The 15660-nt window shown below is 40.7% G+C and overlaps 1 protein-coding gene across 1 annotated transcript in view; it reads right to left on the reverse strand.

Annotated features, from left to right (window-relative positions):
* Positions 1-15660, reverse strand: part of LOC148454220 (sphingomyelin phosphodiesterase 5-like) — a 124700-nt gene that overhangs the window by 75610 nt on the left and 33430 nt on the right. The window contains exons 3-4 of the mRNA XM_088461187.1: positions 5416-5491; positions 590-730 (exon numbers count right to left, since the gene is read on the reverse strand). Coding sequence (XP_088317313.1) covers positions 590-730; positions 5416-5491 — 217 coding nt within the window. The remainder of the gene's footprint in view (positions 1-589; positions 731-5415; positions 5492-15660) is intronic.

Consider the following 15660-nt stretch of genomic DNA (forward strand, 5'->3'; position numbering starts at 1 on the left):
CGAAAAATGGAAAAAAGGTGAAAGTGAAGTGTAAAGTATAGTTGTGTAAAGATAAATCAATAAGTTTTAATGGTAAGGGGTTAAAATTTTACATAAATAATAGACAAACAAATAGAAAGGTGATAAAAAAAATATCTATGTGAATTAAGTGGTGATGCCCTGAAAAAAGGCCCAGCCAGAGCAACTCCGGGGGCCCCACGCCCAAACGCTCACCCCAAAATAATTGTTGTTACCTAATAGTAGCACCCACTCTGGGTCATATAATTACAAATTAATGTACTGCATAATAACAGTACATGTGTAAGCTGAGAGCAGACTCACCTCACACTATGTAATTTTAACCTGTCCCTGCGCCAGGTTTACGGTATACTTGCAGCTAATGCTGGACAAACATAGGAGTCAGGAAGCTACTGTGGCTGTACAATTCCTGGTCATGTCTGGGAGCCATTTCCATAGACATCCAGATATCCAGGTACAGGTAGAATAACGAAAAAAATCTATTACCCCCAGAAACTGTATAAACTTCCAGCCCAGCAACCATTATACATTCAGTTCAGGAGAGAGAACTGTGTGCAGAAAATACACTTACCTGAGGAGCAATTGTCAAAGTTCAAATCCCCACAAAGGACATCAAAAGCCACAATTTCTCCATCTTCACTATGCTGAGTCTGGAAGTCAGATACCCATTGAAGGAGGAGAGACATCTGATCGCAACGAATGGTGGCATCACCTAGACAAAGCGTTACATACTATCACTGTTTCTGGTGGCATCATCTAGACAAAGCGTTATATACTCTCACTGTTTCTGGTGGCATCATCTAGACAAAGCGTTATATACTCTCACTGTTTCTGGTGGCATCATCTAGACAAAGCGTTATATACTCTCACTGTTTCTGGTGGCATCATCTAGACAAAGCGTTACATACTATCACTGTTTCTGGTGGCATCACCTACACAAAGCGATACATACTCTCACTGTTTCTGGTGGCATCATCTAGACAAAGCGTTACATACTATCACTGTTTCTGGTGGCATCACCTACACAAAGCGTTACATACTCTCACTGTTTCTGGTGGCATCACCTAGACAAAGCGTTACATACTATCACTGTTTCTGGTGCCATCATCTATACAAAGCGTTACATACTCTCACTGTTTCTGGTGGCATCATCTATACAAAGCGTTACATATTCTCACTGTTTCTGGTGCCATCATCTAGACAAAGCATTACATACTCTCACTGTTTCTGGTGCCATCATCTATACATATCGGTAGTGATAGAAGCTGAATATCACTTAAGAATATCGGTAGTGATACATGCTGAATATCACTGAAGAATATCGGTAGTGATACATGCTGAATATCACTGAAGAATATCGGTAGTGGTAGAAGCTGAATATCACTGAAGAATATCAGTAGTGATAGATGCTGAATATCACTGAAGAATATCGGTAGTGACAGATGCTGAATTTCACTGAAGAATATCGGTAGTGATACATGCTGAATATCACTGAAGAATATCGGTAGTGATACATGCTGAATATCACTGAAGAATATCGGTAGTGACTGACATTGAATATCACTGAGGAATATCGGTAGTGATTGACATTGAATATCATTTGAGAATATCGGTAGTGATAGAAGCTGAATATCAATGAAGAATATCGGTAGTGATAGATGCTGAATATCACTGAAGAATATCGGTAGTGATAGAAGCTGAATATCACTGAAGAATATCGGTAGTGATAGAAGCTGAATATCACTGAAGAATATCGGTAGTGATAGAAGCTGAATATCACTGAAGAATATCGGTAGTGATAGAAGCTGAATATCACTGAAGAATATCGGTAGTGATAGATGCTGAATATCACTGAAGAATATCGGTAGTGACTGACATGGAATATCACTGGAGAATAACAGGAGTTACTGATATTGAATATCACTGAAGAATATCGGTAGTGATAGATGCTGAATTTCACTGAAGAATATCGGTAGTGATACATGCTGAATATCACTGAAGAATATCGGTAGTGATACATGCTGAATATCACTGAAGAATATCGGTAGTGATACATGCTGAATATCACTGAAGAATATCGGTAGTGACTGACATTGAATATCACTGAGGAATATCGGTAGTGACTGACATTGAATATCACTGGAGAATATCGGTAGTGATAGAAGCTGAATATCACTGAAGAATATCGGTAGTGATAGATGCTGAATATCACTGAAGAATATTGGTAGTGATAGATGCTGAATATCACTGGAGAATAACAGGAGTGACTGACATTGAATATCACTGAAGAATATCGGTAGTGACTGACATTGAATATCACTGAGGAATATCGGTAGTGACTGACATTGAATATCACTGGAGAATATCGGTAGTGATAGAAGCTGAATATCACTGAAGAATATCGGTAGTGATAGATGCTGAATATCACTGAAGAATATCGGTAGTGATAGATGCTGAATATCACTGGAGAATAACAGGAGTGACTGATATTGAATATCAATGGAGAATATCGGTAGTGATAGATGCTGAATATCACTGGAGAATATCGGTAGTGACTGACATTGAATATCACTGGAGAATAACAGGAGTGACTGATATTGAATATCACTGAAGTATATTGGTAGTGATAGATGCTGAATATCACTGGAGAATATCGGTAGTGATAGAAGCTGAATATCACTGGAGAATATCGGTAGTGATAGAAGCTGAATATCACTGAGGAATATCGGTAGTGATAGATGCTGAATATCACTGGAGAATAACAGGAGTGACTGACATTGAATATCACTGAAGTATATCGGTAGTGATAGATGCTGAACATCACTGAAGAATATCGGTAGTGATAGATGCTGAACATCACTGAAGAATATCGGTAGTGACTGACATTGAATATCACTGAAGAATATCGGTAGTGATAGATGCTGAATATCACTGAAGAATATCGGTAGTGACTGACATTGAATATCACTGAAGTATATCGGTAGTGATAGATGCTGAATATCACTGGAGAATATCGGTAGTGATAGATGCTGAATATCACTGGAGAATATCGGTAGTGATAGAAGCTGAATATCACTGAGGAATATCGGTAGTGATAGATGCTGAATATCACTGGAGAATAACAGGAGTGACTGACATTGAATATCACTGAAGTATATCGGTAGTGATAGATGCTGAACATCACTGAAGAATATTGGTAGTGACTGACATTGAATATCACTGAAGAATATCGGTAGTGACTGACATTGAATATCACTGAGGAATATCGGTAGTGACTGACATTGAATATCACTGAAGAATATCGGTAGTGATAGATGCTGAATATCACTGAAGAATATCGGTAGTGACTGACATTGAATATCACTGAAGTATATCGGTAGTGATGGATGCTGAATATCACTGGAGAATATCGGTAGTGATACATGCTGAATATCACTGAAGAATATCGGTAGTGATACATGCTGAATATCACTGAAGAATATCGGTAGTGATACATGCTGAATATCACTGAAGAATATCGGTAGTGACTGACATTGAATATCACTGAGGAATATCGGTAGTGACTGACATTGAATATCACTGGAGAATATCGGTAGTGATAGAAGCTGAATATCACTGAAGAATATCGGTAGTGATAGATGCTGAATATCACTGAAGAATATCGGTAGTGATAGATGCTGAATATCACTGGAGAATAACAGGAGTGACTGATATTGAATATCAATGGAGAATATCGGTAGTGATAGATGCTGAATATCACTGGAGAATATCGGTAGTGACTGACATTGAATATCACTGGAGAATAACAGGAGTGACTGATATTGAATATCACTGAAGAATATCGGTAGTGATAGATGCTGAATATCACTGAAGTATATTGGTAGTGATAGATGCTGAATATCACTGGAGAATATCGGTAGTGATAGAAGCTGAATATCACTGGAGAATATCGGTAGTGATAGAAGCTGAATATCACTGAGGAATATCGGTAGTGATAGATGCTGAATATCACTGGAGAATAACAGGAGTGACTGACATTGAATATCACTGAAGTATATCGGTAGTGATAGATGCTGAACATCACTGAAGAATATCGGTAGTGACTGACATTGAATATCACTGAAGAATATCGGTAGTGACTGACATTGAATATCACTGAGGAATATCGGTAGTGACTGACATTGAATATCACTGAAGAATATCGGTAGTGACTGACATTGAATATCACTGAAGTATATCGGTAGTGATAGATGCTGAATATCACTGGAGAATATCGGTAGTGATAGATGCTGAATATCACTGGAGAATATCGGTAGTGATAGAAGCTGAATATCACTGAGGAATATCGGTAGTGATAGATGCTGAATATCACTGGAGAATAACAGGAGTGACTGACATTGAATATCACTGAAGTATATCGGTAGTGATAGATGCTGAACATCACTGAAGAATATCGGTAGTGACTGACATTGAATATCACTGAAGAATATCGGTAGTGACTGACATTGAATATCACTGAGGAATATCGGTAGTGACTGACATTGAATATCACTGAAGAATATCGGTAGTGATAGATGCTGAATATCACTGAAGAATATCGGTAGTGACTGACATTGAATATCACTGAAGTATATCGGTAGTGATGGATGCTGAATATCACTGGAGAATATCGGTAGTGATGGATGCTGAATATCACTGGGGAATAACAGGAGTGACTGAAGCTAAATATCACAGAGACTGGTGAAGGAACCTGATAAGAGAAGTTGTTCAGGCGACTTCCTGTTTCTTGGAGTCCTGCTTTATACCCTTAGGTAGCCATCCATTGGAGGATGGTCAGTCAGCTGAGAGGTGACCAGGCTATCCATTGGAGGATGGTCCGGTCAATTGAGAGACAATATGGCAGCACCCATGACAGCAACCGTAGGAACTCCGATTTGAAGGATTGTGTGGAAGTCAACAGGGCCCAGGGGATAATACTCAGCGTTTCACCCGCCGCCGCACCTGGCGTCTGACCGTGCGGCTAGTCAGGGGAAGCCGGCGCCACGGTGAGTAACGACAGATCCCAGGCTAGATCCTGACACTTGTACAGTCTGTGCACGAAGTACAATGTAACTTAGCGTGGAAAAAAAAGCAGAGGCCGCTGCATTATGGCACTTTTTATACATAATCAGACGCACACAGATATACAAGTGTTACAAGGGACTGTTTGGAGCGACTGTAGCAAGTGCATGAGGACACATCTGTATCTTCTCCTACAGAACAGTCACTAACAGCCCAGAGAACTAATGTTACCCACATGGAGATCAGGGGACATGGTACAAAGAGAGGCCAGACAGCCGCTATTTGGCACCATAAAGAGAATACACCCACATCTGCCCCCCAGAGGCTCAAACTTACTCTCAGGAGCATGCAAGTGGGTGCAGTTTATATATCCCACAATCCTTTGCTTCTGTTCTGTGAGTCCAATGTGAACCTGGAAATATAGGACAAGAAATAATGTAGAGAGTGACCTAGTAACATGACACAACTTTGTAGTGTACAGAAGCATTGCGGTGCCACATATTTACCATGAACCCAAGTGTATTTACTGCACAAAACCATACTTGCCTACTTTTGAAAAAGCATTTCACGGCGATTGTGAACGCAACAGCTATGAGCGCGGCGGAAAAGTGGCCGTGTACTACTACATCTGAGGTGTGTCATACATGTGATAGGCGTGTACTACTACATCTGAGAGGTGTGTCATACATGTGATAGGCGTGTACGGCTACATCTGAAAGGCGTGTCATACATGTGATAGGCGTGTACTGCTACATCTGAGAGGCGTGTCATACATGTGATAGGCGTGTACTGCTACATCTGAAAGGCATGTCATACATGTGATAGGCATGTACTGCTACATCTGAGAGGCGTGTCATACATGTGATAGGCGTGTACTGCAACATCTGAGAGGCGTGTCATACATCTCAGAGGCGTATCATACATGTGATGGGTGTGTACTGCTACATCTGCGAGGTGTGTCATACATGTGATAGGCGTGTACTGCTACATCTGAAAGGCATGTCATACATGTGATAGGCATGTACTGCTACATCTGAGAGGCGTGTCATACATGTGATAGGCGTGTACTGCTACATCTGAGAGGCGTGTCATACAGCTCAGAGGCGTATCATACATGTGATGGGCGTGTACTGCTACATCTGCGAGGTGTGTCATACATGTGATAGGCGTGTACTGCTACATCTGCGAGGCGTGTCATACATATGATAGGCATGTACTGCTACATCTGAGAGGCGTGTCATAATACTGACTTACATCCAAATGTAACAGAGCCCCAAAGCAGTTACTAAGATCAGTTACGTTGCTGACTGAGGAAGCCGCTGACACTTCATGAAGGCGGAGAAACACGTTTTTATACTACAAATTATCACAAATTGAGACCTGTTTGCTTCAATCTCATCCTCCAAGAATCCCATCTTTCCCTCCCACTCTCCGGCACCAGGCGTCTAGAGACCCAATATGCAGCTGCTGACAAAAGAGCGCTGAGGAGCTGACGGCAAAGAGAAGGAGTTCCTATTGAGGGATACGCTGGTTCCCTGAACTGCCCCCATGCTCCAGCCCTGGTTCTACAGATGGGAGTTAGACGCTGACACAGAGCGCTACGGAGTTGACGGCAGGGAGAAGGAGGTGAGAACAGAGTGTCACGCTGTTTGTATTACTCCCCCCGTGCTCCAGCTTTGGCCGTGTACATAGGAGCTGGTTGCCGGCCATATAGCAACATAGAGCCGACGGAGAGACATATATTCAATTACAGCGCACCAAGTTCTTCCTCCACATTTAATACAGGGATTTACAATACTTACCTCCTCGCTCTTCAGAACTTCCATACCCCCTGACAATACGGCTGCTGACTATAATTATAGCCGCAGTTTCAAGTTACATAGCGGTGGATAAATCCAAAAAGGAAGAAAGAGCTGGAAAACAGCATTACTAACTAACCCTGCTAGATCAGGAGGATGTGGTAACATTTATTTTATACATATTTTTTTCTTGGCCATGAAATTTTTTTAAGTATGCATTTATCTAAATGTGAACAATTGAATGATAAGAACTTAATTCTTTTGCACAGATAAAGGTATATTTTCCTGAAGGAACTATTAAAACAGTTCACAGAAACCATTTTATACTGGAGAGTTGTGCTGTTTAAATCACAGCAAGAAAAATCTGGGAGTGTCTAGATAAATTGACACTTATAGGGGTAGTCAATATGGGTGCGATAACATCGTATTTTGCGTTAATATCGCACTTTTTAACTTTTTTGCGTTAATATCACTGGTTTTAGTTTTACACCGTATTCAATTTCAAAGACTTATCGCAGTTTTGAAAATCTTTGATAAAAAACGGTGATAACTTTTCACCATTGAATAGGTCTCGAAAAAAAGTGCAGAATTGGGGTTTAGGGGTGCAGGCTTAAAAAAAAATAGCCTGCACCCCTGACATTGACATTTAAAAAAGAAATGTGTCAAAAAAAGTTGAAAAAAAAATAGGGACACCCCAAAAAATTAATTTAAAAATTGGGGTGCGAAAAAAAAAAAAATGGGAAAAAATTGTTAAACAATAGGCAAATAGGTTCAGGGCTATTCTGCATGTATGCGGCACGTGTTTTCTAGAATAGGCTATTAGCGGCAGGTGTATTCTAGAATAGATTTATAGCGGCAGGTATATTCTAGAATAGATTTATAGCGGCAGGTGTTTTCTAGAATAGATTTATAGCGGCAGGTGTTTTCTAGAATAGATTTATAGCGGCAGGTGTATTCTAGAATAGATTTATAGCGGCAGGTGTATTATAGAATAGAATTATAGCGGCAGGTGTTTTCTAGAATAGGCTATTAGCGGCCGGTGTTTTCTAGAATAGATTTATAGCGGCAGGTGTATTATAGAATAGAATTATAGCGGCAGGTGTTTTCTAGAATAGAAATATAGCGGCAGGTGCACAAATGCAGAATTTTTAAAAACTGACTTTAGGGACTTAAAAATATGCTAGTACCCATTTTCATGTACCCCAAATTTGATGGGACCACTTAAAAAAAACGAAAAAAATTACCTAAGTGCTCTTCTGCATCACTTCTTCAATGTCGGGAAAAAAACACCTGCTGCGGCTATTTAAATCCCCGACTTTCAATTAAAGGCTAAAACGGGGGTACCCATAGTGTTCCCCCATGTTTTTACAACTTTAGGGGGGTCTTACAATTATTTTAAGGAAAAATTTGTAACTTTACGCAAATCCAACTTTGGAGTTTCCCGTTTTCGTTAATTTTATTTTGAATACGGGGATAAGCGGGAGCACGCACCATACCTTTACGCAGAAAAAAACTCTGATATGAAACGTTAACTTCGCCAGGGAAGTTAACCTTTCATATTGAATACCCCTCTTAATATTTGTTTCTCTTTAAAGTGTTACCAGGAAACTAAATGTGACAAACCATTGTGAAACAGAGTCTCAGTCTAACTAAAGTGCAATATTAGTCTGTGTTTTTTTTAATACAGTAATTTCCAATGTGTTTTATCTCTTAACAGAGTTTAATGTAGCTGTATAATTTATTATCATATTCCTGATTGCAATATTGATATGGATTAAGAATATTGTTATACATCTGTGTTGAAGTGCTAATAATTCATATAAGAAAGATACTAATAAATCTTACTTTTTCATTTTGTGTTAGCGCTCTTTTACTTTCAATTGTATTTTTAAGTTACTAAGATCTATTTGTTAATGAAAACACACTGATACTCATGTAGCCATAGGGATCATTATGCCTTATACCCAATGCAGGGAAATTATACTAATGATCCCATTTGAATGTATATATATTTGTTTAGTTTATTAAATAACAGCTTTATAATGTGAGTAAAAAGAGATTATTAGACTCTTCAGTGAGACAGGGAGATTGCCATTATTTCAGGCCCAGAGTTTGAGAACCACTGGGATAACCTAACCTCAGCAAATACAGAGCAATACTGCACAGAGAAAATGGCGTTTTCCCTATTTCCTGTTTTTACAGCACAACCCACTGTACAGCCCATTATTCACATTTCCAGGGGATCCTAAGGATTGTATACGATCAAACAATATACAACATATATAATTCGATCGCATGCGATATTGGACAGTGTGTACGCTCAATATCATATCAATATCATATGTTCTGCCTTCAAGGGAAATTGGATATAAAATCGGTACGATTTCAAGACGTTCCGGTGTGTACCCACCCTAAGAAAACCGCTGTGCCTCGTGTCTTATATTATTCTGCTTGTATGTCTCAGAATTGATAGATTCTCACTATTGTGTGAGCAATATAGGCTTAATGACCCTTATTTAAATCAGCCTCTTATGTTCAATATCAGTTCCATGCATTTCTTCTTATATACATCCTGGTCTGAGCAGTAACTTTCAAAATTCCCCTTTTGGTAGGTTTTCTACGTTGGGTGAGAAATGGGCACTAGTTTGATGCAGAAGACTGTTATTTGCAGTATAGTTCAGTACATACCATGCCGGTAGGAGCTTTCTGATGTTAAGATCTAAAGATTGTACTACATCTCAACTGATAAAGTGTGTCACTTTCAGGTTTATTGAGTTCATGTTAAGGCTCTCAACAAAGGATAGGAGCAGGTTTTCGTCCTATTCCCAGATCATAAAGATATCATCAATATATCTCCACCATGATGTAATATGTTGCGTGAAGAGATCATTATGTTCCCCAAATACCATTTCCTGCTCCCACCATCCCAAGAAGAAATTAGTGTACATGGGGCACAAGCAGCCCCCATTACCATTCCTTTTGTTTGTAAAATTTATCCCCAAAGGTAAAATAATAATTGGTGAGAATGAAGTCCAATAGTTCTAGAAGAAAATAATGGGAGGAACTTGGTTCTTCCATTTGCAAAAAGTACTTTACAGCATTGAAAAACAGGGGCCTCTACTGTACGTCAAGAGTTACCAATATATGGTGTTCTTCAAATTTGATATCATGTAAATTGCGTTGTACGTTAGAGGTATGATGGTAATCCTAGTACATGATGACATCGGTGTAGTTCCAGAAATATACTCACCTTTTCTAACCAGCTCCCTATACCTGATGCTATCGCTTTCCCGGGTGGTTCAATGATGTTCTTATGGAAAAGTTAGAAGGTTATTGTTTTTGAATTTGATGTTAGCAGATATTCATATACTTGTTTCAGGATCGAACTTCCGTCTTGTCTATTATGTTTCCAAGGATGATATTGTAATTACCAGTGCGATTGAAAAAATCCTCCTATAGTGTCCACTCTAGCTCTGGCGCGAGGCAGGGCGCCGGAGCTAGAGAGGGCACGTTTGTGCGCGCGCGGGACAGAGAAGGGGCGTGGTCATCAAAAAGGGGGCGTGTCTATAAGACGCGTCCCCTTTTCATCACTCTTGGGGGCGTGCCCGGCACTTACGGACACGCTGGGCAGCCCCCAAGCCCTGCAGACAGGGAGAATAGATGCCGGGCGCATGCGCCTGGCGTCTATTTTTCGGCGGTGACCGGGTCACCGCACATTTCTTCACCCGCGGGACACTGCGACCCGCAGGTGAAGACAGTTCCCGCAGGCTGTTAGGGCAGGTCGCTTTTTGCCTTCCAGAAAGAGGGCAGGGCGCCGCGCCCCGCTAAAACAGCCTAGCGGGAACGCTACTCCTATAGCAGTTCTCATCTCCCAGTTGGTGTGATGCTTTCTTTACATACATCTCCGAAGGCCAGATTACAGTGTTTCCCAACAGTACTGGTATCAAAAAAATCTTCTTCGCCCGAAGATTCTGCCTCAGATGGCGTTTATGTTTCTAGTGGTTTCTGGAAAGATAGTCTTGAAACATAGAAACATAGAATTTGACGGCAGATAAGAACCACTTGGCCCATCTAGTCTGCCCCATTTTTAAACATATTATTACATCAACCCTTATTGATCCTTACTTCTTCTGAAGGATATCCTTATGTCTATCCCATGCATGTTTAAATTGCTCTCCTGTCTTATCCTCTACCACCTCTGATGGGGGCTATTCCACTTGTCCACTACCCTTTCTGTGAAGCAATTTTTCCTCACATTTCCCCTGAACCTACCACCCTCCAGTTTTAGAACATGTCCTCTTGTTCTAATACTTCTCTTTCTTTGAAGAATGTCTCCTTCCTTTACGTTAAAACTCTTTATATATTTGAATGTTTCTATCATGTCCCCTCTTTCCCTTCTATGCTCCAAACTATACATATTATGATCTTTTAGTCTTTCCTGATAAGTTTTGTGGTGTAGACCTTGCACCATTTTAGTTGTCCTTCTTTGTACAGTCTCTAATGTATTAATATTAGGGGTGAGCGGGTTCGGTTTTACTCGGATCTTTTTATTGGCTATCACCGAACACGTGTTTTGGGTAGCGAATGAAATCGAGCCAAAATTGCGGTTAAGTGGCGATAAGAACCGAGTAAAACCGAGTAAAACCGAACCCGCTCACCCCTAATTAATATCCTTCTGGAGATATGGCCTCCAGAATTGAACACAGTATTCGAGATGGGGACGTACCAATGACCTATACAGTGATATTATCACTTCTTTCTTTCAGCTACAGATTCCTCTCCCTATGCAACCAAGCATCTGACTGGCCTCATTGCTTTGTTACAATGTTTGCTTGCCTTTAAGTCACCTGAAATAGTGACTCCTAGATCCCTTTCCTCTTCAGTACTTTCCAGTATAGAGCCATTTAATACTATATTTAGCTTTTGGATTTTTGAGACCCAAGTGCGTGATCTTGCATTTTTTGGCATTAAACTGTAGTTGCCACGTTCTTGACCATTCTTCTAGTCTACCTAGATCAACAATCATTGGTTTTACCCCTCCTGGTGTGTCTACCCTGTTGCATACCTTTGTGTCATCTGCAGAAAGGCATAGTTTCCCTTCAATACCATTTGCAATGCCACAAATAAAGATATTAAAAAGCACTGGTCCAAGTACAGATCCCTGGTAACATTTCCCACTGGAGACTGCACTCCGTTTACTACAACTCTCTGTTTCCTATCCTGCAGCCATGATCTTATCCATTCAACTATCTTTGTATCTAATCCCATGCTTTCCAGTTTATTTATCAGTCTGCGATGTGGAACAGTGTCAAAAGCCTTACTATAGTCTAAATAAGCTATATCTATGCCCCCCCCCCTTTATCTATTTCCTTAGTCGCCCAGTCAAAGAATTCAATAAGATTTGTTTGACATGATCTCCCCCCAGTAAATCCATGCTGTTTGGGATCCTGCAAATTGTTGGATTTGAGATAATCTACGACTCTTTCTTTTAAGAGTGTTTCCATCAATTTCTCCACTACTGATGTCAGGTCACTGGTCGGTAGTTAGTTGCCTCTTCCTTGCTTCCACTTTTGTGCAGTGGGACAACATTTGCTCTTTTCCAGTCCTCTGGAATTACTCCAGTAGCTAGTGACTGGTTAAATAATTATGTTAATGGTGTTACCAGCACCCCTTTAAGCTCTCTTAGTATCCTTGGATGTATCCCATCTGGCGCCATTGATTTATCCACTTTCAGTTTTGAGAGTTCTGATAGGATTTTCTCCTCTGTAAATGTGTTTGTTCCTACCTCATTTTTCTGATTGCACCTGTAACTTAACTGTGGCCCCTTTCCCTCTCTCTCAGTAGTGGTCTGCTCCATTTGAAGATGTTGCCTCTTTGGAAAACCCTTCTATATCTATTAATTGTATAATTTTTTCTTTCGATGACATCTGATTCGGAAGTTTCCAATTCTAAATCCTTTTTGCATTTTTCAAAGGTCTGCTGGAAGGAAATGTCCTTGTCCCAGGCCCTCGATTTCTCTCACACATAAGATGGTCTTTTGTCAAATTGTCCATAGGTAGTTTGAATGCTGGAAAGATTTTTGGCCTAAAGCTGGCCACACATCTAAAGATTATCTGTCCAGCCAGCCAACTAGTTGATTGGTTGGAATAAAAATCTGGTAACGTATAGGAGTAAATGATGATCATCAATTTGCTCCTAAATGCCAGAAAACATGAAAATGGCCGTCAGACAAGTTTGAACAAATTGTTTAGATCAAACATTTAAGAAACAACAGTTTTTGTCCATATTCCAGCATTTGGGAGTAAATTGCTGATTGTCATTTGCTTTCATATCTTACCAGATTTTCATTCCAACCAATCAACTAGTTGGCTGGTTAGATATATAATCTTTAGATGTGTGGTCAGCTTTAGTCCACTTGGTGCAAATTTTTTTTTTTAGTAGCTCTCTAATGTAGTGATGTCCCAGGACACTCTGGTTCTTCTCTGCAGTATGGACCTTAGTCTATACAGATCATCTTCCCAGTTTATATGTTGAGTACCTTCTATTCAGTATTAGGGAAAATACCCAGGTTTTCTGGAATTTTTCTTCTTGTTAATTCATTTTTTAAGGAGAAAGTAGACATTTTATGCAGAAGCGTCTATAAAGGGACTGTGAAACGCACTACTTACTTGCCTTTTTCGTAAATATAATAACGGTAGAGAAAACAAAGATGTCGGTTTGAGGGACTGACTGACAGGGACTAGTGAGTATATATGAGATATTTTGGTGTACAATAAAATATACTTGTAGACACGTAGTGTATTGCAAAACTATCTGCATTAAATGAATACAGGTGATATATGCTTAACTAACGAGTACCTGATATGCAATTATGAGGAAGTCAGGGTTTCTAATAGCCGCGGCAGGTGCATATTTGCGGCTATGAAGAAGGGGTGAAGAATAGTATTTAGGAATAGTTATTTTTACAAAAAAAAAAATCTATCAAATTTGGGGTACATGAAAATGGGGGTAAGCATTTTTTTAAGTCCCTAAAATGATTTTTAAAACTTCGGCAAAAATGCACCTGCCGCTAATCCCGCAATGAAGAAAACACCTGCCGCATATTTGGGAACCCCTTTGAATTTAATTTGGCTATGTTAGAAGTGTGTTCCCTATTTTTTTTTTGTTTTTCCCCAAAAAATTACAGTTAATTTTTTGGGGTATCCCGTTTTTTTTGTTTTTTTTTAACTTTTAAATGACATTCCCAGGGGTGCAGGCTATTCTTTTTAAGCCTGCACCCCTAAACCCCAATCCTGCACTTTTTTTTGCCTTGTAAAACATGATGAAAACTTATCCCTGTTTTTTTTCAAAGACTTTTCGCACCGCCGAAAAGTCTTTGAAATTGAATACAGGGAAACATGCGAAAATTACATCATTGGCGATAATTTATCGCCAATTTCAACTTTTCACACCTAAATTGAATACGGTCCTATACAGTGTTCTCCCCAGATATGTTTTCCAGCCGGGTGGCATCCACAATTAGCCGGGTGGGGGCCTCGCAATTATGCGCGCCAGGAAAAGGGGTATCTCCCTTACCAATCCAGCCCGACATGTCTCAGGCTGCTCCCCCACCGGCTCTCAGTCACAAGTGCCCATTATGCAGTGCCCCCCTGTATCTGTGCCCTTTACACAGTGCCCCCTGTAGTTTTCCCCTTTATGTATTGCCCCCTGTAGTTTAACTTTGCCCTTATGCAGTGCCCCCAGGCATAAGTAGCGCCCCCAGACTGGTCCCCTATGTAGTGCCCCCAGACTGGTCCCTTATGCAGTGCCCCCAGGTTTAATAGTGTCCCTTATGCAGTGCCCCCAGACTGGTCCTGGCCCCAGCCCTCACCTTTACTTGCTGGCCACTCGCCCGCTCGCTGCTACCGCTGCCTCACGTTGACTGGATCTAACTAGATCCAGCAGGCGCGCGGAGCAGGCTCCTCACGTCGCGGGTCATGACGTCACCAGCGCAGTGCATCATTGGGAACGCTGGCTCTGAAGCGAAAGGAGGCATCTTTAGCCTCCGGTTACTTCAGAGGCCAGCGTTCCACAGCGGGGGAAAGTGCCGGGAGATGCGCCCGCAGAAAACAACCTGGGGAGAACACCGCTATATATAAAAAATCTGAACAATTAGGATTGCACATTTAATCAAGAATATTGTTCACCCTAATGCATTGCCAAACATCGCCATAACATATCCCTTCCTTGCTCAGGGAGCCAGATTCTGAATCATCAGGACCCATTACTGCAGGATCCCAGACAGCGGTGTCAGCAGATAGGGACCATCAAGTAAACCGCGTGCAGCCTGTACCGATGACGGCTTAATTTCTGTCTGGCCAAGTTGTGTCAAGTAAAAACAAGTTGATCCTGCAGCAAACAATTCAACACTGTACTGGTGTACTGACTGGTGTATTGGTGTACTGACTGGTGTATTGGTGTACTGACTGGTGTATTGGTGTATTAGTGTACTGACTGGTGTATTGGTGTACTGACTGGTGTATTGGTGTACTGACTGGTGTATTGGTGTACTGGTGTACTGACTGGTGTATTGGTGTACTGGTGTACTGACTGGTGTATTGGTGTACTGGTGTACTGACTGGTGTATTGGTGTACTGGTGTACTGACTGGTGTATTGGTGTACTGGTGTACTGACTGGTGTATTGGTGTACTGGTGTACTGACTGGTGTATTGGTGTATTAGTGTACTGACTGGTGTATTGGTGTATTAGTGTACTGACTGGTGTATTGGTGTATTAGTGTAC

The sequence above is a fragment of the Taudactylus pleione genome, unplaced genomic scaffold (genome assembly GCF_031769625.1).
Source record: "Taudactylus pleione unplaced genomic scaffold, aTauple2 ptg001026l, whole genome shotgun sequence".
Taxonomy (NCBI): Eukaryota; Metazoa; Chordata; class Amphibia; order Anura; family Myobatrachidae; genus Taudactylus; species Taudactylus pleione.